This window comes from Monomorium pharaonis, chromosome 11 (genome assembly GCF_013373865.1).
Source record: "Monomorium pharaonis isolate MP-MQ-018 chromosome 11, ASM1337386v2, whole genome shotgun sequence".
Classification (NCBI taxonomy): Eukaryota; Metazoa; Arthropoda; class Insecta; order Hymenoptera; family Formicidae; genus Monomorium; species Monomorium pharaonis.
The window spans coordinates 10668181-10695840 of record NC_050477.1 but is presented as its reverse complement, the minus strand read 5'-3'; the positions used below and the strand labels follow the sequence as shown (position 1 = coordinate 10695840).

The 27660-nt window shown below is 31.8% G+C and overlaps 6 protein-coding genes across 10 annotated transcripts in view; 4 read left to right on the top strand and 2 right to left on the bottom strand.

Moving 5' to 3' along the window:
- Window positions 1-130: 130 nt before the first annotated feature.
- LOC105834729 (aspartate aminotransferase, mitochondrial) lies at window positions 131-4368 on the top strand. Its single transcript, XM_012677406.3, has 8 exons — window positions 131-401; window positions 762-918; window positions 1051-1179; window positions 1586-1807; window positions 2205-2361; window positions 2577-2675; window positions 2779-3095; window positions 4004-4368. Exons 1-8 carry the CDS (start codon window positions 313-315, stop codon window positions 4124-4126), a joined length of 1293 nt encoding a protein of 430 aa, XP_012532860.1. The 5' UTR covers window positions 131-312; the 3' UTR covers window positions 4127-4368.
- Window positions 4369-5745: 1377 nt separating this feature from the next.
- Window positions 5746-7411, top strand: LOC105834731 (ubiquitin fusion degradation protein 1 homolog). 2 transcript variants are annotated; one of them, XM_012677410.3, is made up of 5 exons: window positions 5746-5888; window positions 6004-6124; window positions 6190-6344; window positions 6429-6980; window positions 7129-7411. In XM_012677410.3, exons 1-5 carry the CDS (start codon window positions 5886-5888, stop codon window positions 7198-7200), a joined length of 903 nt encoding a protein of 300 aa, XP_012532864.1. In that variant the 5' UTR covers window positions 5746-5885; the 3' UTR covers window positions 7201-7411. The 2 variants fall into 2 exon arrangements, with proteins under 2 accessions (XP_012532864.1, XP_012532862.1); XM_012677408.3 differs by lacking the exon at window positions 5746-5888 and having other exon boundaries at window positions 5977-6124.
- Window positions 7412-8134: 723 nt separating this feature from the next.
- On the bottom strand, window positions 8135-9748 carry LOC105834730 (vacuolar protein sorting-associated protein 29). Its single transcript, XM_012677407.3, has 4 exons — window positions 9591-9748; window positions 8970-9161; window positions 8553-8788; window positions 8135-8288 (listed from the first exon to the last, which is right to left on the bottom strand). Exons 1-4 carry the CDS (start codon window positions 9591-9593, stop codon window positions 8171-8173), a joined length of 549 nt encoding a protein of 182 aa, XP_012532861.1. The 5' UTR covers window positions 9594-9748; the 3' UTR covers window positions 8135-8170.
- Window positions 9749-10250: 502 nt separating this feature from the next.
- LOC105834726 (cell cycle checkpoint control protein RAD9A) lies at window positions 10251-13174 on the top strand. Its single transcript, XM_012677402.3, has 6 exons — window positions 10251-10522; window positions 10878-11080; window positions 11146-11310; window positions 11518-11674; window positions 12102-12273; window positions 12436-13174. The coding sequence occupies exons 1-6, from the start codon at window positions 10489-10491 to the stop codon at window positions 13100-13102; spliced, it is 1398 nt and encodes a 465-aa protein (XP_012532856.2). The 5' UTR covers window positions 10251-10488; the 3' UTR covers window positions 13103-13174.
- Window positions 13175-14118: 944 nt separating this feature from the next.
- On the top strand, window positions 14119-17769 carry LOC105837250 (endonuclease G, mitochondrial). The gene is made up of 5 exons (XM_012681842.3): window positions 14119-14593; window positions 15618-15808; window positions 16462-16698; window positions 16925-17105; window positions 17398-17769. Exons 1-5 carry the CDS (start codon window positions 14342-14344, stop codon window positions 17494-17496), a joined length of 960 nt encoding a protein of 319 aa, XP_012537296.2. The 5' UTR covers window positions 14119-14341; the 3' UTR covers window positions 17497-17769.
- Window positions 17770-17777: 8 nt separating this feature from the next.
- The window catches only part of LOC105837247 (protein crumbs), a 38622-nt gene continuing 28739 nt past the window's right edge, over window positions 17778-27660 (bottom strand). For 2 of the 4 annotated variants that reach the window (XM_036293783.1, XM_036293784.1), the window contains 9 exons: window positions 27161-27563; window positions 26149-26718; window positions 25198-25947; window positions 24259-25075; window positions 23554-23926; window positions 22882-23209; window positions 21895-22227; window positions 21060-21155; window positions 17778-20761 (listed from right to left, as the gene is read on the bottom strand). In XM_036293783.1, the coding sequence (XP_036149676.1) occupies window positions 20531-20761; window positions 21060-21155; window positions 21895-22227; window positions 22882-23209; window positions 23554-23926; window positions 24259-25075; window positions 25198-25947; window positions 26149-26718; window positions 27161-27563 (3901 nt within the window). In that variant the 3' untranslated portion in view covers window positions 17778-20530. The remainder of the gene's footprint in view (window positions 20762-21059; window positions 21156-21894; window positions 22228-22881; window positions 23210-23553; window positions 23927-24258; window positions 25076-25197; window positions 25948-26148; window positions 26719-27160; window positions 27564-27660) is intronic. The other 2 variants (XM_012681837.3, XM_012681838.3) reach the window with 2 other exon arrangements.

Here is a 27660-nt window from a genome sequence, read left to right as displayed (position 1 = left end):
AACGTAAACGTCATAAACATAAATGATCACGACTGATCACGACGTGAGCGGAAAAAGCCAAAAGCAACAATGTAGAAAAAAAAGCCTTATATTGACGTAATCGCGTTGATAACGCGATTGCCCACGGCTATGTCGCATTCCACGAGACTCCGCACCGATCATGTGACCGCCGTGTTTCGTGAACCGTTCCAGTCAGTCCAAGTGGTCCAAGTTGGCAGCACACCGGTTCGGTTCAGAGTCCGCGATATTATCCAATTAATACCTATTCTCCACACCCAGGAAGGGATATAATCACACAAGATTACACCTCAAATGGCACAAACCACAAGACTACTCGTGACGACTGGTACTTTCTTAAGAAGCACCTGCAATTCCCTCTCGATGGCCGCGAGATCTTCTAGGTGAGAATTTTCTTCCTCATTAACATTTATCTGAATGACCTTTCGACCTTCGTCCTGCTGTCGTGTGTACTTGTTAATAAAGATTACGATTGTAATCTTTGATCGGTTTTATTTATTAACGATATCTTAATTGTTTTAAACAAGGCTCTTGAGATATGCATAATTAATTGAAATTGCAAAATTTTAGGAAAACACATCTTCTTTCAATTAAATTAATTAAGTACATATAAATTGGTATACTTCTATGATTTTTGTACAAAATGTTTTTATTGCAACTTTCAATGCTCTTGAAAGATAATATATCTTTTTAATATAGAATTAAAGATAACTACATATTATTAAAAAATATATGTATTATAGTTCATGGTGGTCTCATGTTGAAATGGGACCACCAGATGTCATTCTGGGAGTCACTGAGGCTTACAAGAGAGATCAGAATCCAAAAAAGATAAATTTAGGTGCTGGAGCTTATAGGGATGATAATGGCAAACCATATGTTCTTCCAAGTGTTCGTAAGGTAAGTTATGTCAAGTCTCTCAGAAAGAAAAGAACAAATATTACATAATGATTATATAAAGATGATTACATAATGAATAGAAATACATACAAAATTTTATTTATAAAATGTAGTTCACATTATTTATCACAGGCAGAGGAGAAAATACGAATCAAAGAAATGGACAAGGAATATTCCACAATCGCTGGCAATCTTGAGTTTTGTCAGCACAGTATTAATTTAGCTCTTGGAGAGGGAAATGAAGTTGTTGCAAATGGATTGGTAAGTATTACCAGAGAGGAACCTGAGAGCGGCCACCGTGGCTTTTTTCGTGCGACCAATATTTGACTAGCATCAGCGCCAAACGTGGATGTAAAGCCCGTTCTACATTAATTGCAGTCGCCAGTTGTAATTTGCAACACCCAATAAATGTCGAGCTTTAACTAGAAACTAAGCGCCTATTGGATGTCGCAAGTCGCAACTAGCTGCTTGCGATTAATGTAAAACAGACTTTACATCCACGTTTGGCGCTGATGCTAGTCAAATATCGGTCGCACGAAAAAGGCCGCGGTGGCCGCTCTCAGGTTTCTCTCTGGTATTACACAATGAAAATATATATAGTATACTCGTTTTCTTTCACAAGATATTTCTTTTTAGAAGTATTCAACAAAAAAATATATTTTTTTAGAATGCAACGGTTCAAGGAATTTCTGGTACTGGTTCTCTGTTTGTCGGAGCACAATTTCTATCTCATCATTTTCCTGGCAATAAAGATATTTATCTGCCAACTCCTACGTGGGGAAATCACATCCCTCTATTTAAACTTGCCGGGCTTACAGTCAAATCCTATCGTTATTACGATCCAACAACGTGTGGTTTGAACTTTAAAGCGCTAAAGGAAGATATATCTGTTAGTATACAAGATTTTTAATAAAAAGGGATAATTACTATTTTATCAAAATTAATGCATGCTTTAATTTTTAAATATAGAAAATTTCTAAAAGATAAATATTAATCACAGATTTTTGCATTATATTATTTAAAATTATAATAACTAATATACTTATATAAAGATGTTTTTTAAATATTAATAATGTGATTTTTAATAGAAATAAATAATAATCACAATTGGACACAGCAATTTTACAAGACACGTTGCTCATAAAATTAATATATTACATTGATTAATATTTACTGATTAACATTGCATTGATTGCAGTAATTTTTTACATTGATCACCATTACATTGACTAATAATTAAAAAAAAATTAATACTTTATTACACTAATGTTATTATCTGTGAATAGAATATTCCCGAGAAGTCAATTATCCTTCTACATGCATGTGCTCACAATCCTACTGGCGTTGATCCCAAACCGGAACAATGGGGAGAATTGTCTACTCTAATTAAAAAGAAGAATCTGTTCCCATTTTTTGATATGGCGTATCAAGGCTTTGCCTCAGGTATTTTCAATGTCATTTGTTATTTTATATCAATGTTTATTAATGATAATAATATCTATATTAATATTAAACTTTATGCATATATCTATGTTAATATATTTATATTAATATTAAACAATACATGTATATATTAATATTAAACTAAATCTAAACATAAGTTTTACAATACTTGTGCAATCTAATGCTTTTTTACTATCTTGATTCTTTTTTTGCAGGAGATCTTACAAGAGATGCTCATGCAGTCAGACTATTCATTAAGGAAGGTCACAAAATTGCCTTAGCTCAATCTTATGCTAAAAATATGGGTCTTTATGGTGCGTACAAGACAATTTTATATATGACTGAAAAAGAAAAATATATTAATTCGTATAAAAATTTGTTAATAAAAATTAATATATTAATTTTTTATTTTCTCAGGTGAACGTATTGGAGCATTCACGTTAGTGACATCTAGTAAAGATGAGGCTGCCCGCACTCTGTCGCAATTGAAAATTCTGATCAGGCCGATGTATTCGAATCCGCCGATTTACGGAGCTCGTATAGTTAACGAGATCCTCGGCGATCCTGAATTGCGAAAAGAATGGCTGGGTGATGTGAAGGGTATGGCTGATCGCATTATTTCGGTTCGCACAAAACTGCGCGACAATCTGAAGAAGAACGGTAGCACTCGCGATTGGTCTCACATCACCGATCAGATCGGAATGTTCTGCTACACTGGTCTAAAGCCGCACGAGGTAACCTTTTTTCTCTGTTATTGTAATATTGTAATATTGTTTTTCGACACCTTTATACATGTTAGATCACGATTTCTAAATTTATTTTCTTTTCTCTTTATACTTTTAATTTAATTTTTAATTACTTTTTTATAAATTAAAAAAAAAAAATCTTTAATGACTTACATATCTCTGATAATTTTTCTGAAAAATTCGAAGAAGAGATGTAGGCTTTTTTAGTATTTCTGAAAAGTATTTTAATTCGTATAAAACTTTTTAGAAAAAATTATACTAAGAATATTTTAATTTCTCTAAAAAATATGCAGTTGTTTATTTAAAAAATTGTATACAAATGTTGTAACTATTTACTATTTACTACTCAGATAACTAAGTGTGATGTAGCAAACTAATGCACATGTTGTTATAGATTTGCTATACATTTGTTGACATTGAAATAAAACACATTACGAATTCAGCAACATGATTACTTATACATACATGCAATCAGTTGAGGACACTTAAAAAAGGAAACGGTCAACAATAATGATACATTATATTGTTTGCGATATAACAGCAATATGACAATAACAAATGATTGATAACAAATTATTGCTAACATGTTGCTATCAATTTGCTATTGTTAAAAATAGAATTTATATGAGTTCAACCTAACAGACATAATGCTGTCTCACCTTATTCCGAGTTTGTCTAAATTAGTTACTGCACGATTGTTGGCAACATAACTGCAACATCAAGACATTTGGCTATCTGGGTAGTGCTTAGGTTTTTCAAAGAAAACAAATACCCAACATATCGTCACACAAATGGTTAATATTTAAGTAGTAATTTTTACTCTTTTTTTTTAAGAATCCTAAAAATTGTTGTTATAATTAATTATTCATTTTTAATTATTGACAATTTTTTAACAGGTGGAAAGGCTCACAAAGGACTTTAACATTTATCTAACGAAAGACGGTCGCATCTCTATGGCTGGCGTAACGTCTAAGAATGTAGAGTACTTGGCACATGCAATACATGAGGTTACCAAATAACTTCCGCCGCTAAACTGTTAATTACATATATATTATCATTCACCCGAAACCGCCTTTACCAATGATAATATATATATATATACCGCACAATCTATTTTACAGTATACAAATTGAACATTTGAACATAACTTAATTTAGAATCTAAATCATAGAAAAATATACAAAGTCACACGCAGCACAGATATAGTTAATATAGAGTTAATAATTCTGGAGGTTCTTCAATATACTTGATTTATTAAATATCCTTAGTTTCTAAAGTCTCACAAATCTACCTGCCATTACAAAATAATATCTTGTACAATAGAACATAATTAATAATATATTAAATATATAATGGCTGCGTTCCGATATTCACTGCCAGTACTGAAAATCTATAGTTTACGTCACATATACTGTAGATTTTCAGTACTGACAGTAAATATCGGAACGTAGCCAATAATGAACATATATGTGAGGTCATTAATTGGAATTTAATGAAAAAATTACCTTTATTTTTATATTTAAAAAATTTTAATGATAAATATCTTATTTTGATATTTTTCTTGAAAAAAATTTTTTTGTATTATATATATTCATATATATATCAGTCTTGTATGGAGATGAGATAATAATGATAAAAGTATCTTATTTTGATATTTTTCTTGAAAAAAATTTGTTTTGTATTATATATATTTGTATTATATACCTGCGCTGTATGGAGATGAGATAATTGTATTTTATATAAATTTGTATTACTGCAAATGAGCATTGTAAGTTGCAAAATTCGAATGTCTAACATTTGTTATTAATGTGTGTATATTAGATGTACAGTAGTAGAAAGTGTTTGTTTTATAATACAGTCCATCTTTTATATCTAGCATTTAATTTTATAGACTTTCTATTTTAAGATCATTGAAAACGAATATTTTCCTCTGTTCTAAGTTTTCATTATTTTGAATAATACAGAATAAAAATGTCTTCCATTCTTTCTCATAACAGTCATGAGAAGCAATGTGAAACAGTATAAAATGTTTAGGGAAAAAAAAAATTAGAATAGGGGAAAATGTATAGAATAAAGAAAATTGATTGTATTTTGTTTATATATATATATATATATATATATATATATATATATATATAAATATATATATTTGTCATTTACAGCATTTGAAAAGAGCTTTATCGAAGATAGATGTTACTTTGTAAAGTTTGTAATTTAAAGAAACCAATATACCTAAAGATAATATTGATATTTTCTTCATTTATTCCGTTTTCTTTTATCCTATAATTTAGACACATTTACATTTACGAGAAAAAATATACGATTATGTAAATTAAATTTTTTAAATATAATTATAATTCTTTTCTTACAATTATGTACAAATTTTTAATTGATCGGTTAGGCATCTTATTCTGTGTGTAAAATATATGCATGAAGACCATTAAAAAATGAATATAATATATTTCATACTTTCTATTAATATATGTAAGACTAAAGTATTAGATGTAAATCTTATTTTTCCGTAGAATATTTTCCTACAAATCAACATGTGAAACATATTCATTAAATCAAAATTAAAAAGAAATTCTACTGAAAAAAGAGAGGTAATGTCTTCAAATGTATGTTGCGCTGGTTGCGCGTCGCGCGCAGGGTCGTCTGCTATATGTATAGTTACACAACTATAGTCTGTACACAGTAGTGTGTGACTTTTCGTCGAAAAAGTTTGTGTTGTTGTAGGAAGAGTAATAAAACATAAATTGCAATCAACAAACCACAAATATGGTAAGACAGCTGAGACGTCAATAGTCATCGCTAGGGAAAACGGCGAAAATCTCGCTAAATCCGTTTAAAATTCAAGAGTAGTCGAGGTTAACCTTTCAGCGGAATGACTTTCCAGTTTCAGTTCGGGTTCAATATGTTCCCGGAGATTCCGCGGCCGTTTAATACCCAGTACAAGTGCTTCTCGGTGTCGATGTTGCCCGGGACCTATCGCCAGGACGTCGAACGTGGTGGCAAGAGTGAGTATCGAAGATGACGAAAGCATGGAGGTTACTTTTCATCTTTTGGTCTGTTTGATTTTCAGTAATCATGCCACCGTCCGCACTGGAGCAGCTCACCAGACTCAACATCATTTACCCGATGCTGTTTAAACTGACCAATAAGAAGACGAACAGAATCACTCATTGCGGTGTACTGGAGTTCATCGCTGATGAAGGCAAAGTCTATTTGCCTTATTGGGTAAGCAAAGAGAGAAACATATTTTATGCATATATAATATTAATGCAATAGCAATAAATCGTAGATTACTGTATCCTCTCATAGATGATGCACAATCTTCTGCTTGAGGAAGGTGAGTTGCTCAATGTAGAGAGCGTGTCGCTGCCAGTTGCGACATTCTCACGCTTTCAACCACAGTCAGAAGATTTCCTGGACATCACGAACCCAAAGGCCGTATTAGAGAATGGTCTGCGCAGTTTCGCCTGCTTGACTACAGGCGACGTGATTGCAATAAAGTACAATCAGAAGATTTACGAGATGTGTGTGCTCGAGACTAGGCCTGGTCCAGCAGTTAGTATCATCGAATGCGACATGAATGTAGAGTTTGCGCCACCGGTGGGCTATAAGGAACCAGTGAGAGAGGCGAAGAAGGAGGAGGACGAGATAGAGCATCTGGCTGATCTGATGCCGGCGCAGACTGGCTTTGTGCCTTTCCAGGGCGAAGGCGTCCGACTGGACGGCAAGAAGCGCAAGGACACGCCCAAACAGGAAACTGTAACCACCAAGCCGACCTACGTCCGAGGAATACCCGATTACGACTATCAAATAGGCACTCTTAGGTTCTTGCGAAATATGAAGCCAGCAAACAATAAGGAGGTAAGGATTTAAGTTGGAATTCTGTACATACCAAGAATTATATATAGAATTGTCTTCAATTTTATTGTGAAATGCAGATCTAATGAGAATTTAATTTATCATTTATATTGCGTATGATATCTTGTGAATAATATCGCTTCTATTTTAGACAAAGGATCCAGATGAGTTTAAGGCGTTTACTGGTGAAGGATTTACTCTTTTGAGAAAATCCAGAAAGTGATAGAATAATGAGCAATGTTGTTTATTATTTTTAATTTATAAATAAATATTTACGAGAGCGTTTGTGTCGGAATGAATGTTGTATTGTGGATGTTTTCTTTTGTATTATAAAAATATTAAATAATAATCAATCTTTTACTTCAATTATTGATATTGTCTAAAGATCCTTACTAAGATTTTAATAAAATATACGTGGTTTTTTCTGTCACATATTTCTCCTAAACAAAGAAAAACATTATTTTATGTCTTATATGTCACTTTTTTCTATTGAAATAAAACGATAAAACTATGTGTTAAACGTCATACACACGATAACTTTATAAAATTTTAAATAAAAACTTAAAGAATATTCTTGCTTTTGATATCATTTTTATATAATTTTTAAGTCTCTTTAAAATTTTTTTGGCAAAAATATAAAAGTTGTAAACTTGAAAAACTTGATATATTTATTCTTTGATATTTGAGTGTTCTTTATAAATTTTTTCAAGTATTAGGAAAGTGGAGTAATTATTTGCAAATCTGTGTGGGCGTGCCAAAAAATACTAATTTACTTTGCTATGATTTAAGACACAGAAATTATCTGATTATAAAAAACTCAAGGAAATTTTCAATTTAAGTCAATGTAGTTCTTGTCCGACCTACAACCAAATTACAAATCTTAATTATTAAGAATGATTTTTAAAAAATATAAGTTCTATCAACTTATTTTAAACTCGAAAAAACTTACTTTATATGTATATAATATTGATATCACTTTATTTACAACAAATGTACGATTCAGTAATTACGCTTAAATGCTAATTAATCCGATTAAAAGTACCCGGCAAATGTGGAATATTTATGCACATATTTAATCGCATTTTTATTTATGGACACATATATATATATATATATATATATATATATATATATATATATGTATTTATATATATGTATTTTTTTTTTTTTTTTTTTTTGAGATTCCATCAGTTCTAACTTTTCTTATATTCAATTCTTTCCACTTTAACTTCGTCTCCGACCAGTTGGTATACATAAGTAACCACTGTTGAGCTTTGAATGTCCATCAACACGAATGATGGTATTACTGATCTAAAAAAAGATAGTAATTAAAACAAAAATCTCATAGAATTTCTTTGTTGAAATAATCTCTTTATAAATTGCATTTCCTGCTTTTTTCAAACGAAATAATTTATAAGTTAATGATGGAAAAATTACGTCACATGATTAAAAAAAAGATTTATAATAAAAAAAAATTTTGAGAATTAAATCTTTAAAAAATTGTTCTCAAAAATATGGTCTCATATTCAATCTTTTAAATATCATTTTCACATATTTTTTAAAAAAGAGACTTACGTGTCCAGAGGATTGTAAGCTCCGGTAGCTGACCCAGGATTGATGTAGAATTTATTTTCATGCTCGTAAGCTTCGAATTTATGTGTGTGTCCAGATATGAGAATATCAACATCTAATTGCCTCTGTATCAAGGCTAAAGATTCTGGATCACCCCATGGTACGACCTGATGCCCATGGGAAAGTCCTATTCTGAATTGACCTACAGTAACTACTTTCTGTTCCGGATAATTTAAATTCTGCAAACAAATAAGATTCTTTGGTTTGATTTGTATATAAACAATATTTATAGTAATTATGAAATTTCTTGCAATGCCTTTTCCGTTCTGAATTTTATTATATTTAAAAATGCAATTATTTTAATATTATTATTCTATAAATAATTTTGTGATTAAATAAAACTGTTCAAGTAATATATACCTCATCAAAATCTCCTCTGACAACATGCACATCGCTGGCTAATGTTTTGAGATAATCATAGGACTCTTTCGTACAAAGATTGCCAGTGCATAAAATATGCTGTATTCTTCCTGGTACCAGCAGCTTCTTGAATTTACTTGGGAGGCTACTACATCTGTGCGGAATGTGCAAATCCCCCAATACCAACACAAGCTATAAAAAAATGTTTCTGTATAACTGCTTTGAAATTAGATATATTTTAAAGTTTGTGTGGTATGTGTGTATGTATGTATGTGTGTTATTAAGTAATTTTGTATTAAGTAATTTTATTTCTCTAAATAAAAAATATGTGTATATTTTTTTAAAGTTAAAAATTTTATGAGGAAAATGATATTTATATTGAGACATACTGAAATAAACTATTAAATTCTTATTCGTAAACAAAACCCCGATTAAAAAATAAGAAATTCAGTTATAAAAAAATTTGTTAATTACACGATATAAGTTTAATATAACACGAAAACTGAAAAATAACACATATAATACTACACTGAATCAGCAGACACTGCCTATTTTAAGGTTAGTTATTGAAATGATTGATTTTCAATTTAGCACATTTATATATTATTTTGCGTTACTGACCATGATTTTCGTATTAAATCCTTAAGTTAATATATCTCGATGCTTATAATCTCGCGATATCAATAATTGCTGTAATATAATACATGGGATGCAGAAACGTCAAACATGACACCGGAAGTGTACAGAGCGATGTAGAACGATAGCGGGAGATTATTGAAACACAAGAGGTCGTAATATTTGAATTTGGTGTATTAATTTAATTTGTTGGTGATATTAATAGTGTATAATAATTTGTAAAAAATTATTTGAACGCTTCAAAGCATTTTTAGATTGGTCAATTCGTAAAAATCTTTGTTTTAATTAATTGATCAGTCAAACACTTCGAACATTTGTAGGCATTTATATTGATCGCAGCCAAAAATCAATAAAGATTTTGTTAGAAATTTTAAAATAAAAAGTCTTAGAAATTCTAAAGTAAAATTTACATATTTACCTTCAAAATGTATATAGAGTTCCAGAAAAGAGTTTTAAGACATTATTTCTTATTTTGTTAATATCTCCAGCAACTCATTTTAAACCTTAATAAAATTTTGTTCAGTTATGGTAAATACAAAGATGCGATTCACTTGTCACTGCAAATGCTTCGAAGCATTTAATTGACTAATTAGAATTTATTAGAACAAAGACTTTTATGGATTGACCAATCAAAGAATGGTTTGAACCGTTTATAGCGTCAAGTGAATCGCATGATCTCATCTACAAGATCTTAACCTAACCTAACCTATTCAGTCTTTCACCTTTGACGATCATCAAAATTATTATTATTTCGTTTATGGCCGCGCGTGAAAGTTCGAATGAGCAGTGTATTTTTTTTAGAAGATTGTTAAATTTAGATACATAATAATATTTTTTTAGAATATTAGCGTAGGAGTCGTGCATAGAATAAAGAACATTCGACATGAAATGCGTTATACCCGGCGGAAATGTCAAAAGTAAGTTAAAATTATTTTCGTAAATTATTAACTTAATTCATGTTGAATAAATAAAAATTGTCTTTTACATTGCAAATTGTTGCAAAAAATTGTTAATTAATTTTCTATTATGTGGCTAATTTAATAATCCTTTATATTTGTTTATTTTGTACTGCATATTATTAGTATTATTGTACTGCATATGTCATTTAAATACAAAAAATGCATTCAATGTTATATATACTACGAATTAAATCAGTTTTCTGAAAATTTAACGTGTGTACTGGAAAGACTTAAGATTGTAATGTAAGATAAGTAATGTTATGATTAGCTTTTCTATACTTAATGTTACTAACTAGTGTTTTTTCTGATGCAGTCTTAGCAAGGGCAATACATACACTAGCAAAGATTGGCGACGAGATATATGTAAATCCACAAAAAGAATCCATCTCTTTTCGCACAGTCAACATGGCAAAATCAGCGTATTCCGACTTCACTTTCCACAAAAGTTTTTTCTCCTACTATACTCTTGGCAATCTCGAAGAAGAAGAAGCTCAGAAGTGTAAAATTTCAATGAGGGTAACATATTTTTTTATCAGCATTTATTTATATGTGTGATATTTGTTAATCTGGATCTTTTACAGAGTGCAATGACGGTTTTTAAATCTGCGCACACAATAGACAAGCAAGTGGAGACCTGTCACATTCAATTGGAGATAGATGCTTGCAATCTAGTGTTTATATTTAAATACAAAAATGGTATTAACAAGTCTCACCTGACGCCAATTTTGGATACTGAAAAGTTACAAGTACGCACACAAAAATTATTTTTTTTGTTAATCCTTGGGTGCAATTCAGAAATTATTTGATGTTTTAAGAAGACTTATGATCAAATATTTTGAAAGTTTGATAAGTTATATAACTTTTCAGTATTGCAAAAAAAAGAATGCATTCAAAGATTAAATTTTTATCTAAATTATTGATTGCATCGCTTAATAAAATTATGGATTGAATAGGCATCGTACACTATGGCTGGTATGTCCAACGAATTGATGTCACGGGCTCGAACGTTAACGGATGCTCTGCAAAACTTTCCGCTAAATCTGATCGAGATAACACTCGAGATAACGCCACACAAGTTATTATTTAGGAACTATGTAGATGATACATCAGGTAAATCAAGTGTGTCAGTTATTTGTAAACATAAAACGCAAAATAATACAGTGGTATATTACTGTCGGTTTCTTATGAGGACCTAAACAAATCATAGCAAAGATTTATCTTTGTAAATTTTTTTGTGGAAAAATGAAGATAGGGAAATGATATTTATTTTCTATTTGATATTCTCTATTCTCTATTTGATATTTAAATTTTATAAAAAAATAACAAAAAGGTATTGCTATTAGTTTTCTTAAATCATATCTCCAATTTTCGAAAATAAAATTTGAATGTCAAGTACAACAGTATAATTTTGCAGTAGAATAAATATAAATTCTTTGTCTCTTTTTATTTTATTACAAAAATTTTACAAAGTTACGTTTTAATCCATCTAGATATGCACTCTTAATATCAATTGATGTTATAAACATTTGTATTATAGTCATGGTAAATACGACACGTACTCAGCTGGCCCTTGGTATCGGAGAGTTTGATCGCTATACGATTGGCAATGAGACAAGTGTCACGTTTTGTTTGAAAGAGGTCAGAGCATTACTTGTCTTCAGTGAAAGCGTGGGTGTCCCAATTACTGCGAATTTTGGAACAGCAGGAAGGTACATACATCAAGATTTTTTCTCTTTCTCTCTTTTTCTTTCAAGTTTTTATTTAATATTAAGTAGAAATTGAAGATTAAAATAGTGTTTCTATATACTATTAATTAAAATTTTTAGCATATTTTAATAACTTCTTAATCTTATGTGTATAATATTTTTCAGACCAATGTTATTTACGCTGAAGAGTCAAGCTTTTGAGGCAAACATGTTGTTATCAACGCTAAGCCCAGACTGTGACAATCAGTCAGATTCGTCGGTTGTCAGCAGAAAAATGCGAAGAAAAAATGCTTCAAGAAGTAAATCTAAAAGCGTCAACAAATCCTCCAATCGACCAAAGAAATCTATCAAATCTCAAATCAATGATACGAAAAATAAATCGGTAGAAGAAAGAAATTTGCCGGATGAAACCCGCAATCAAAACGGAAATACTTCCATGAACATTTCTGTAAAAGCGAAAAATACTATAAATGATATTCCCAAAAACAATTTGCATATACAAGAGCAGAGTTGTCACTCTGTCGAATTTAGTCCTGCCAGCACATTCTCAGCAAATAGAAATATTCCGAAAGACCAACGGAAACCGATAAGTTCAGTATTTTCCAGCACCATGAAGAGGAAATCGACGGATGACGAGAATTGTCAAAAAAAAGAAATTGAAGATTGCGTTGACTTCGAAGAAAACGTGCCACAGTCACCACCGCCACGTCAAGTGCCTAAGAAAGCAAAACTAGTGTTCCAGAAATTCCTGCAGAATACATTTGATCCGCGGACACTACCTGGTCATGAAACTATTTTGGTAGAAGATTCCGATGGAAATGATAGTGATTAAGTATTATCTTGCGAAATTTGAGTAAAAATGTAAAAATGTAAAAATGTAAATAAAGAGTTTTTATAGAAAAAATCTCAGTAATTTGTGAAAATTTTGTTTTTTAATCATAAATGTTTAAATATTTAGTAATGTTTTAAACATTTTTTACGTGAATAATTAATTTTTTTAGAATTACAAAATTAAAAACAATTTCTATAAAAACTTTATGCTTTAATTATACTTCTTTCAATTTAAGGTCTATTCACGTAATTTAGGTATCTTTTACAGATATATTTAAACATTTATAATAAAAAAGCAAACCCTTAATCGCAACTTCATTATTCCTGATTTTATTATCTAGAATTAGGATGCGAATGTTACAGAGAGGTTCCTTTTTGCTATAAGTAATGCATGTATAAAGGCAAAACCTAAATAATTTATTACCCAGATAGCACACAATATTTATAAAATATTTATAATATTTATTTGAATATTTTATAAATATTTATCGAAATATTTTATAAATATTTTTGTGGCCTTAGATTTGACAGTCATAAAGATTTATCATAAATATTACAAAAATACTTATAAAATATTTCTGCAGAGTATTTAAAAAATATTTTATTACAAATTTTTTTTATTTACTATAAATATTGTATAAAATATTTAGTCCATATTTTAATAATATGTTGAATAAAGATTTTTTCTTCAGGTATATAAAATATGTATAAAAAATATTTATATCATATTTTTTAAAAATAAATAGAAATAAATATTATTTATGAATATTTATCATAAATATTGTTGCCTGGGTAATTACTTCAGTTTTGTAAAATATTTCATTAATTTTTAGATTTAAAGCTAATACAGATCAATTTATTTTTATTTATAATTTTTGATTTTAAAATTTCAATCAACTTTTTAAAATTGGTGCACACGCGTGTTGTATGTGCAGAGAGAGGAACTTTTCGGGTATAGTGTGCGTGTGTATGCATGATTTTATCGGTAGTGTTGTAAAATTGATGTGCTACGTAGTACCAATTTAAAAAATGGATGTACTGGCGGTAGTGTATGTCGACAATGTCGACCATTCGACATTTCTACTGATCGAAAAAGGTTGAGACGGATGTTTTCTCAGCTTTTTAAAGTCGGTAAAGTCATCTCGTGATCTATTTCTCTCAAAAATTAGACGTATTTTCCATTTTTTCGTAATTACGACGGCTACCACGTGAAAGAGTAAGAAAATAATATACGAACAATATGAGACGAGCGGCGTTTAATCTAACCGCTCTGACCAGTGTGGCCCTGGGAGGCTGGTACTTAGGCAAGTTCTCCGAACAGAGGCGATATTCGGAAGACAATGAAACGTGTAGGTTGTCAGCGGCACGAATCCATAACATGCCGGGTTTGCCTGTGTTCGGCACGGTTTCAGCGGCCACCCCGTTGACACCCGCCGAGAGCAATTACAACATGGGCTCCAAGGTGTCCTCGAATGTCACGAGGGTGTCGCAGGTGAGTGACAATGATCAAGGGTCGGATCAAAGATGATCGATAATCTTGAGATTTATTCATACTGACGGACAAATAAAAGAATTTTGTAATGTGTAACTCTGTGACAGAAATGACAAATAATTTAACATTTGACAAGCTGATTGACACGGAATTATAAACAATTTAGGCCCATTTGCACTACTATAGCTCGGCTTTAAACTTGATTTAGCTCACGTGAGCTGGAGATCATACATAATAAACGTTCACATAAAATTGATTAGGCACCAAGATCCGCTGATATTAGCTTTCATGTTTAACTTTCTATCTTTTTCTAATTTTTTCATGGTAAAAAATTTTCTTAGAATTTTTCATATTTTTCAGAATTTTTATATAATTTTATAATTTTTTACAAGATTTCTTTGTTTTTTTGTTTTTTACGAAGTGGAACATTTTTTTAGAAATGATACAAAAAATTTACATCTTCTAGAATTCTTTATACTATATATATATATATATATATATATATATATATATAATATACATATAAATTTTTTAATATCTTAAGATTATAATTTCTTATTTTATAATTTTTAATAATATTTTTATAGCCAGTAAACTAAATTATTACATTAAAATTGTATTTAAATACTATGAAATTTTTATGACTTAAAACAATCAAATTAGAAAACTTTTTGGATTATGTCTTTGTTGTAACAAATGAGCAATATGTGAACAATTCTATGAAAAGATGACCTTTTTAGTATTCTTGAAAAATGTTCCAATTTGTATAAAAGTTATGAAAAATTTTTTGTATAGAAGAAAAGGATGTATGATATAGTAATTGTATAGTAGAAAGTACGTTACATCGAATTTAAAGTTAAGTGGTACAAATGGGTCTTAGTAATAAAAAAATCTGTTGGTATCAAAAAGTAAAAAAAATTAACATTTAATGACTTATCAACATGCAGAAAACTTTGCTGAATTATTTCTAGTACAGTTACAAAAGTTTTAATGGTTGTACTGGACCTTGGTAATATTGCGGCAGATTATGAAATTTGGTTTTCCTGGATTGGATCATGTCAGATCATACGAGGATTTTGTACTCTCCTATGACAGGCGAAACAGAGTTGCTCACTGGGTGTTTGAACACTTGACCAAGGACAGATTGCAGTACAGTGAAGTGGACCGCTCAAAATGCGAATTTAAGTCCGATCAGAGCATACATCCTTTCTTCAGGTGAAAAGTTACATGAAATATGTAATATATAATTCTCAGATTGTTTTTTAAGAAATTTGAAAGAAAAAGTTTCTAATTTATGATAGAAGGAGGAAGATCAAAACTTTTATCTCCTTAAAATTATGTAGAATATTAATTTAAAGCCAAATTAATATTACAATTTTAAATTGATTGATCGTGTAATTTCTAAAGAAAAATGGTTATGTTAGAGTTTATACATGGCATCCTATAAGAGATGTATTGAATAACTGATGTATTGTTATTCAATACATCTCTGATTTTTTTAAATATTTTTTTAAATGCTTTGACCTAAAAATTATACATATAAATTATGAATAGTTAGAGCAAATCTTTTTGTATGTCCTTGCAAAAATTCAACTTTATTTGTCATGTGGTTTTTTCATGTTACAAATAATAAGCTTTATAAATAAAATCTGAAATTATGCTTATAAACTGAAGACTTTTGATGAACTAGAAAAATGTAATGAAATATAACAAATATAAAGAAATATAATGAAAACGCAATGCGTAGTTTTTTGAAAAATATATATAAAAGAGTCATTTTTTTCAATTATTGTATATTATTAGTTCAATTTAGTGGACTAAATTAATCGAGATAAATTAAGTCTTTTAATTTTGGCGATGTCAAACAGGTCAGAGAATATAGATTACAAGGGAAGCGGCTATGATCGTGGTCACTTAGCGGCGGCTGGGAATCACAAAGTGGAACAGAAACACATGGAGCAAACTTTTTTTCTCACTAATATGGCACCACAAGTTGGAAAGGGTTTCAACAGAGATTCCTGGAACCGACTGGAGAAATATGTTCGAAAATTGACAAATATTTATAAGGACGTTTATGTATGCACGGGACCGTTATATCTTCCTAAGTGCGTTTGCTTGGTGGCTGTTTTTAGTTTTACTTTGAATCTTATGTTTTCATATTACTATTAGTTAACTTATTAACACTAAGTTTTTCTATTACCATTATTGTTGTTATTATATATTAGTTATTTTCACATTATGCTTCGCTTTCCTCTTACTCAAAAATTAATTTTGAAAATTATTGTCATTAATTATATTAAATTAATTTACATTGTGTTATTTTTTTTATAGGAGAGAGTCGGATGGAAAGAAATACGTGCGTTATGAAGTGATAGGCGCGAATAATGTTGCAGTACCTACACATTTTTACAAAGTGATCGTTGGCGAAACCAACGATGGCAAGCTTGAAATGGAAGCTTTTGTGATGCCGAACACGCCGATCGATGATAATGCGCCGCTCACTAATTTCCAGGTATTGTTTTGCATTCCAAGAAATTATAAAACATGGAAAAGATATAAAAAATGTAGAATTCTGCATATATAAGACATAAATGTATGTTTATGATATATTTAAATGTATATTCAAGTGTATCGCAATATAAACATTGTTAAATTGTTGATACAATTGCTTATTAATTAGAAAAAAATATTAAAATTAAGCGTATTAAAGTAATAGTATGAGTGTAAAAATGAGTGTTACATTTATTCAATATATAACAAAATATAATTTAAAAGTTATAAAGATTAATTAATTTTTTTTACAGGTACCACCCGAAAGCATTGAACGCGCTGCCGGGCTTCTATTCTTCGACAAAATTTCGCGTAATAAATTAAGCAAAGTGAATGGCAAGAATGCAAGCTAGATGTGATTGTTCTATTTTACTTCATTCTTTTTTCCTAACAATTAGAAATTCTCAATTTTAAGTTATTTGGATTGTAAAGAGTTTTAATTTCTGACCATTTCATCGAATGTATATTTAAAAATCTAATCTGTTATATTTTAGATCATCGTATAGAATTTTTAGAAATTTTATCAATCACGATGTTTTATATTATTTATACATATTCTGTATATATATATTATTTTAGTTGTTCATTTTGTCGAATAAAGATACAGATATTTGTTGATACGTTAATTAATTTGTTCTTTTACATATGCATTTATTGATTTTGTACATTTAATCGTCTGCTTGGAGTCGCTATACCTACTTGTGTAATACACTGTATTGTATATTTTCGACTCGATTGTGCAGAATAAAAACGCGTTCAAAGCTATTTATTTTATCGGTTTTTATAGAATATAGAAGATTTAGGTATAGAGATATACTTATTGCGAGATAAAAATTATGCGCGTATAAATAATTTACATGACAGCGTTTTGAAATAAGTAAAAACGGAATGGTTATTAATTTAAATTACACATTAAAAAATTTACATAAAAAATTTTTACATATTTTGACAAAATTCAGTAAAAAAGATTAATATAATTTACTTTTTCTGAATATAAATATAGAATATATATTCGGTACGTTACATGTACGTTTCTGGATTTTTCTTCGTTTCTCTTATTTCAGACGCTGGAAACTCAGTCTTGAACACAAATGCTTTATAAGAGAAAAATCAAACGCTTATAAAAAATCGCAAGATGATTTTTTATACAGTAAAATCTTACAAGATATCGCCTCATCGCTACTTTGGTCGTGGTAGTATAAGTACGTATTGATTGATACGTTCGTTATCATTAAATATCTAATAGTCATATAAAATCCTAAATGTGATAAAGTCGTTAATAATCTTTTTCGGCTTACGAGCTATGTCTAACTATGTACAAAATTAACAGGTGGTAATACGAGTTCTTCCATGTGCTTTTCAGAAAGTTTATCCTTGTATTCACATCGGAAACACTCAACAATATCGGCATTTTTTTTTTACAGTAAGTCGGAATATGTGTCGCTGTTTGACGATATTTAAAACTTACAATTAGCGCATATAATTCCTGCGAAGAGATAGGCAAATTAAAAGAGAACTTTGTTGAATTAATTAAAAATCTAATTAAGATTGTAAAAACTTAACAAAAAGTAAATTAGAATAGATGATGAGAAGTTTAATAAAACAAAATGTAAATCAAAATAAGTTATAAATCGAAAAAAGTTAAAAATTATAAAGAATCAAATGGATATTGAACAAAAATAGAATATAATTAAAATTAAATTTTAACAGTGATAAGTAAAATGAGATTTTAGAGAGGAAATTATAACAAATTTAATTACAATTTAATTAGAGGAAAAGTAGATATAGGTAAATAAAAATTGAAAAATTAATAATCTGAATTTGCAGAAATGTTTTTATGTAATTTCTTTTAATTCACCTGTTCTTTTGTAAGTTTAAGAACATTATGCATTATTCTCGAGATCTTGCATTTGTTTCAGTTGTACGTCTTCACATATCGTCCTACTTGCTTTCTCTATTTCTCCTCGTCCATCAATATTGCATGATCACGTCTTATAAATAATATCTCTTTAAGTAGAGTATACATTAGGCACTAAAATGGACGGGTCTGTTTGCTTGGATTCGCCTCCTTCGAGTATTGCTTAACGTCTTAAGGACACTTCTGAGAGCTTTAAGTACACTTCATTATACTACATGATTTATTTTACGTGATATTTACAGGGTGTCCCAGAGAGAGGAGAGGGGGAAGGGTATGGACCCTGTCCTTTTATTCCTATTATTTAATAAAATTTTTTTACTCAAACATTATTTATGATTGAATATTTTCTCCTTATAATTCTCTTAGAATTTTTAAATTTAGTATCTTGAGTTTTAGATTATTTTAGATTCTTAGCTTTTAGATTCTAGCTTTTGGAGCTGGTCGAATTCTTCGAATCATTAAATTTCTAAATCCTCAAATTTTCAAATCTTAGAACATTGGGTGCGTTCGGCAAAACAAATCTGAGGCGTTTGGAGACTTTGTTGACACATTCTGTCTTTGTTATTTACTGAAATTGAATAAAGATAGAATGAGGTAATAGAGCATTCCGACGTCTCAGATTTGCTTTGCCGAACGCAGTAATTATTATTGGTCCCTCAGATTCGTCTAACAGAATTATGATCCTTATTTTTGAAACGTCAATTATTTATAATAGAAAGTATATTCATGCATAAAATGAATGATATTCTTTCTCTGAGACACTCCACACATTGCTCAGAAAGCTCGAAACAAAACGTTGACTTTATTAGATTTCAACGTAATGCCAAGTTTTCAAGTTCACTTGATTGATAATTATCCTCCCTTGACAAACATGCTGTCAAAAAATGCGTCGTTGAAAAAAACATAATATTAAATTTATTTTGTTAATCTTAAAATCATTGTCTACACGATTCTTTCATAAGCAACGAGTTAAAAAGATTTCACCCAAATTTTTTAATCGTTGTCCAAAGGATCTGGAAATTTAATTTTATATTAAATTTCCTTCTTTTAATTTATCTATTCTTTTTGTAACAACGAAACAGCGAGGACTAGAAGACGAGATGAGTAATCGTTTCACGTCATCGACTTGGCTGTTCGTCGAGCGATCTGTGTGCTTTCAGTCAAACATTTTCGCAATGATGAATCACATTTTTGGAAGACTAGGCTATGCAAATAATTATCGATATATGGAATAATTTATATTTGTAAAAAAAAAAAATATACAAATTCGTAGCTAAAAGCAAAATTATAAGTAAAGAAATTTGCAATTTAATATAAATTAAATATAAATTTAGTTTTAGAAAAAGTGATTATATTATTTTATTCGTATTATTTACTTTTTTTGCATAGAATGTGCTGTTTTAAAACGCGACTTCCACATATCAAAATTAATTTGCATTACCTAATTATATTCTTCCGATTGCGTTCGATTATATCAATCTTTCCTCTGGTGGAGGCTTCATCACATTATCCATTTCCACTCTCGGATTGCTGAATTCCTGAGCACTCGGACTATACGTGCCACGTGTTGCACGTTTCTTCCTTGCCATCATGAAAAGTGCTACAAGGGATACAATGCCAATCAGGAAGAGAAAGCCTACAATCGGGCCTACAATTACCGCTATGTCGAGGGCTTGGCTGCCTAAGTAGTTATGTCCCGGCTGAAAAATAATTATTTATTATTAGTATATATGTATAGAAAAAATAATTTTATTGATATAAATAAATCAATTTATATATATGTGTACATGTTTGTCTATATAATATATGTTATTCTATATAATAACATAATTTGTGCAAAATTTATTTTCAATAATTCCAATATTTCTCCATAATTATATTTTATTTTGTGTAAAATTGTGTAAATATGTTGCGTAATTTTATCGAATCATCAGTAGCAAACTAATAAATTTTGTAACTTGTACAAACATAAATTCAATTTTTCCTCTTTCATCTTACCTCTGTACAATTTTGTCCAGAATAGTCAGGAGTGCATCGACACATGTATCCACCATCATCAGCGCATTCGCATGTACCACCGTTGTGGCAGAAGTCCTAAATAAAAGATGAAAACATTATTACCTAAGTTAAATAAAAATAAAACACGAATAATTATTATATAATATATACAATTTTTTTATTTTTTATTAAAACATTTTATATTGTGTTAATTTTTTAAATGTAATTTTAAAGAAAAAAACTCGTACAATTTAATCTTCTTAAATGATAATTTTCACCTAAATTTTTCCAATTTTATTCAAACTTCTCTATTAATTTCTATATCAAGTCTGTCATTTTTCACTTTCAATTTTAGCAATCTTTTTTCCACGTCACGTTACAAAACTAATATATTCTATTTAACGATTATTGTTTCATATATGTATAATCGAGAAATTATACTTTTGCTTATATATGTATATATAATTTAATGTTCTTTAAAAAATTTGATAATTTTAACTTTCAACTAAATATCGTATTTTTATTTTAATATTTATAATAGTTATCTAAAGAGTATAATAATTGTTTTGATAATGTATTAAAAATAGTATTAGGAAATTCTAATTTTAATTTTTTGTTTAAAAATATTGTTATCTTTTATCGAATATTTTTTCCCTGGAATAATAAAATTTATTAACTATTTTTCTTGATAAAATTATAAAATTTCTTCATGTAAGCAAATTATGTCTTTTTAATTTTATTTGAATATATTTAACATTTTAAGAGCAAAAATATAACTCAAAACAAAAATATTCTTTTTCTTCTTCCACTTATCAATCGTGTTCTTTTGACTCACCTCCTGGCAGGGATTCACCATGCCGCAATTATTGCCGCAATAACCGTCGTTGCAAATACACCGATAGAAACCAGGTAGATTCTCGCAGGTACCGTGCCCGCAATCGACCCCCAAATCCTGACATTCATCCACGTCGATGGAACAATCAGCTCCGGTGTATCCGGTACCTTGGCAGTCGCACACGAAGTTGTTCACTCCGTCGAAACACTTGCCGTCGTTCTTGCAGGGTACGTTGCCCTCAGGATCCGGTGCACAGTCATCAATGTTAATCTCGCAGTACATGCCGGAGTAACCGAGAGGGCAAGTGCACTTCGGCACTTTATTATTTTCTATCTATTTTATGCAACATTCATGGTGGAATGATTAAAAAATGTAAAAGAATTTTTAAAAATATAAAAACAGAAATACAGAAAATCTATCATATTTACCTCGATAAACATATTGTGTAAATATTAAAATAATAGTACCATAAATTAGCAAAAATTTTGCAATAATTGAATTAGGAGTTGCGTTATGACGCAACAGTTTTTCATAAGAACAAAACTTTTAAATAATATTTGTTAAAAGTTAGCCAAATCCAAAAATTTAATCTATAAATTTTACAATTATTTAGTACCAAAAATAATTTGCTTTTTTATTTAAAATTTTATCATGCTAAATGCTTAATATTTCATATTATTGTAATACTTTTACATTATAATTTAGGAATAATTGTGCTTTTTTATAAATATTTATTTAGATTAATTATATTTTTACTTTTAAATGTTTTATACATAATATAACTAAAATATATTTCTCAATTATTGAACAATTTCCTTCTAAATTTAATTTTGCAAATGCACTGGAGATTATAGTTTTTATAAAAGATTTCGTCATACAATTTAATAAACGTTCTATCGAAGTAAAAAATAAATAATTTAAAGATTATATATGTTAGAATAGAATATAAAGACGCCATGAAGAAGAGGAAAACGAAGAATTACATACCTGGTTTATATATAAGGGAGGAAAGTCGCATCTGCCCCCATTTTGGCACTTTTTTTCAACGCAATAGGGCGTGTCACAGACCGGGCCGACATAGCCGGGCATGCAGTTGCAGGTGAAGTTGTCACCTGTCTTCGGATTCGGCACGTCTACACAGGTCGCACCGTTCTTGCACGGCTCGTTCTCGCAGGTGATTAGCCGGAAGCTTTCGCACAATTCACCGGTGAATCGATCAGGGCACTCGCATCTGAACGAGCCTGGCAGATTCACGCATACACCTTCGTGTTGACACGGGCTCAACGTTACGCACTCGTTGATGTCGCTATCGCATCTGTAATCAGATAGGAAAGGAACTCGATAAGAGAGCGTCATAATCCCTTCTTAATCATTAGAGAATACAGCTTTATGAATTTTATTTCATTGTTGTGACCATTGAGGCGTGTAAGTGTGTGAGATTTACTGATATGACAAGATAAAGAAAATTTTTTTTAAATTCTCCCTATTATTTTTTATAACAACTGATATTGATATTAATTATAAATTTATTATTGATAATACGTTTTTATTATCAATTATTATTGATTAAATATTATCTTTTTATAATTAAATTATAAATATATATGATCAATTTGCAAGAAGTCCAATTATGTAAAAAATCCAAGAAAATATACTCACAGCCATCCCTGCCAACCGTTCTTGCACACGCAGGTATAATTGGCGATACCGTCGACGCAAGTCGCGCCGTTCTGGCACTTGTTGTCGACACACTCGTCGATGTTGAACGAACAGTCGTCCTCGGCGTAACCCGCCGGGCACTCGCATACGTAGCTGTTGGCCTTATCGAAGCAATAACCGTCGTTCTTACAGTCTGTGTCGAAGCACAACTGGCAGCCGATGCTGTCGCGATGGGTGGCGTTATCATTACCCTGTAGATCTAGGTACTCCAGCGGGGTGAAGTTCGCATTCTGATAAACTTCTTCGTACGTGAAGTAGTGCAGCAACATGCTGCCGATACGTACCTCGCCGAGGCAGCCCTTAAACGGTTCTCCTGTAGGCAAAAAGATGAGGGTAATTTTCTGATTCCAAGAAAAAGTAATAGAGAGTAAGAGTTAAATAAAATTAAGTTAAATTAAAGCTAAATTAAATTAAATCTAAGTAAGCGATTTAAAAAATTGTAGATTAATGAATAAGGATTTAAATATAAAAATTTTTGAATTTTGAGAGACAAAAATCAAGGATTAAAAATTCAAAGTTTACGTGTCTCAAAGTTTCCTATTCATTAAAAATTATATGTAAAGCTAACTGTAAATATATCGCTTTAACATTCGTTATATAATTTAAAGTTACTTAAAATTTTAAATTAAAATATATCATACGCACCGGACATCATACTGTGCGGGGGCATTGCAGTTGTCAGTCTGTGCTCATAATCCACACTGTTGCCTTCAATTCCGTTTCTCCTCTCGTTTTTCGGTCCAATGGTAAGGTAAGTGTGCCTGTCGGATAAGGCGTTGGAGGAAAGTCCACCGAGGGTGACCGTTCCTGTCACTAGCAGATCGTACCACAGCTGAAAGCTGAAGTTAGGACTCACATGAGGCTGTTCTTCAGTGGGATTTGTGTAACCACACTCCACAGAATTATTGTTCAGTCTGATAAGAAGCGAGGTCCAGTTTCCGTCTGGTTGGCTTTTGCCGAAGGTGACGATACCCTGGTTCTCCAAATCGAGTCGCCAGGACACGGTGACGGTGTCCCTAAAGACGGAGACAGTGAAATGTTGATCACCCATGTGGGACGCCATATGAAGCAACGTGCCGCCAGTGTTGGAGCGATAGGTAATCTGAATGGTGTCGAGCGGCAGGTCACTGGCGTCATCCGTGGCGCGACCGTAAGCGTACGTGAAGACGGTGGAGACACCGTCGAAGGTCGCATTGGCAATGCACTCGTAGCCGTCGTCGAGATTCTGACAGCGCGAACCCGTTGGACAGTCTTGCAATTGACAGAACTCCATCTCCTGGCAAGTTTTGCCGGTGTATCCGCGCGGACACTGACACCAAAAGTCGTTCCACGATATGTGACACGTGCCATTGTGGTTGCACGGGTTGCTCACGCACACGTCGTCCGATACCACGCCCTCGAGGACCTTTTCAGGATCGAAGGTGACGTTGCCGAATTGAACAAGTGCGGGAATGTCTTGAGCCTGGACAGAAAGAGTTACTTATAAATCTTGAATGAAAATATGTTGAAGAAAAAAGAAGTAATAAAAATTTAAAACAATGGATCTAAAAATTTATAGAATTTGAATTCATATTGCTGTATTACCTTTAGCGGGAAAAACTCCACGACCATCGTTCTCGTGCCGTTCGATATCTGCACATCTTGGATGATGCCCTTGAAATTGATTTGCGGTGTTTGCTGCACTTCCATCTGCCTGCTATCAACTTGGCGGATGTACCGCGACGTTTGCGGTAATCCTCCCAGATAAAGGACAGTCACGTTCAGGTCTCCCGTGGCGCTAATGGTTTTGCGGAAATACTCGGTACCGTTGATTTTCACTTGGACGAGAGTGACGTTTCTCACCACCTGGATCAGATGGTTGTTTCCATCGTTGAGCTTCACGCCGCCGACGGTATAAGCTTCCGTGCCATTAAATTGAATCCTGACCAGCAATTCTCCGCCCTCCAACTGCGCTGCTATGTAGGTCTTTTCCTGCGGCTTCGGGGAGTCCAGTTCCGTGCCCAGATAGAAGATATCGCCATAGCTTTCTCGCGTGCGGATGAACATGGAGATATCGACGACCGAGCTGACGGTACGTCTGACCGCGTCACTGACTCTCACGGTCACGTAGCCGTTCGTGATATTCTCATATCCGAAGGTGGCGGCTGTCATGTTGTACTGACAGGTGTGACCAAGATAAGGCCGCTCGCATTTGCAATAAAAGTCGCGCCAACGATCGGTACAGTGACCACCGTTCTTACAAGGATAATGCTCCTGCGAGCATTGAGCCTCGCGAGGACAGCCCGGTTCCACATCCTCCATGTATACAGTTTTCGACGTAGTGCCAGAGTAGACCTGAGATAAATATTAGAGATGTTATTATAGAAATTATGAAGGTATCGCATTTGAATCTAAGAGTTTGACAAATAAAAAAATTGGTGCAAATTGGTCATAAAAATTAATAATTAAAAAATAATAGAGTTGAAATTTTTAATATATCTTACTGCTAATCAAAATAAATCAAAGTAAATTAAGATTAGTAGCAGATCAGCGTACCCATTCGCCGTTGATGACCACATCTTCCATGCAGCCAACGAAAAAAGTGAATGAAGGTAGGCGGGATAATCTTCTCAGAAAGCTCAGAGAGCTGATGTGACTGCCGCCCACAAAAGTCATGGGGAAGGACGTATGGTTTGAAGAGTTGGAGCCTTCATTGGGACTGATAGGATAGATAGTCTGTTCCTCGTTGGCCGAAAGGACGAGATGAGTCGCGTTAATCGCTACGAAAGCCTTCTGCCAGTTGGAGTCGTTGAGTCCACTACCGACGAAGACTCCGTCCCATTTGTTCAATATACTAGAGTGTATGTTGAGTTTGCCGTTCACCAGCTGAAGAATATAAATGGTCACACCTCTACCGATCGCTAAGAGGCCATTCGGCAGTGTGGTCCTGAAGCGAAATTGGATATCATAGCCTTCGTCACGTGTGGTGTTTACCAGGACGTAGGAGCTGCCGCTCAGAGACATCGTCGTCACCTGTGAATTTGTCGAACAACAGTGTGTTTTAAAGTGTTTAAATTGCTTATATAAACGGAACATGCATTTACGCACCTTCTTTCGCCAGAAGCGCTTCGGAAAGAGTAAATAAGTGTGATAAAGCATAATTAAGCGTGAGTGATAAACATTTTTGTTTCAGTGTTTAGATTTTGTTTTCAAATATGAATAAAAACGAGAAAATTTTGTGAATTGAGTAGAAATTTTGTTGGATATTAAACCCTGCATAAAACGTCAGATTGAAAAGAATTAAAAAATATTGACATTTTACAAAAAGCAGAATTCAGAAGATATTCAATTGAATCCAATCCGAGATTTTTGCAAAGCAGAATTTCCGATAAAATCTCGTGAATGCAAAACACTATTTTTGAATCGGACATTTTATGCAGGGAAAAGTCTCTGTCAGTTAAAAGCGAATTATAAAACAATATTGCGTGTATATAACAACAAATGCTTTTGATTATATTAAAATTATATTAGTTAAAATATTTATTTAATAAGAAATATAATAACTTACGTAATCGCAGACCTCGCCGTGGTAGCCATTGGGACAGGTGCAGTTAAACTTGTGGATGGTCTCATCGACCAGATACGGCCAGCAAGTGCCGCCGTTCTGGCAGGCATTGCCCTGACAGCCCATCAGCTTTACTGAGCAGTTTTTGCCACCGTACTCCGGCTCGCAGGTGCAAAAGTAGTCGGCTTTGGCGTCGGTGCATAACCCGTGCTCGCAGGGAGTGTATCGTTTGCACTCGTCGATCTCATGCTGGCAGTGATCCCCTTCGTAGCCCTCGTCACACTCGCAAGTGTAACCGCCGATGCGATCCATACAGGTGCCTGGACCGCAAGGATTGCTGTCACACTCGTTGATATTCACCTCGCAGTTCTTGCCGGTGACACCTTGCACGCAGAGGCACTCATATCTAACAAGAGATTTTGACAACTTATTCTCTTGACACGTTTCGAGTGAAAGATGTAAGAGATCTGTTCCGAGAGTCACAAATATTTAAAGTAATCTTC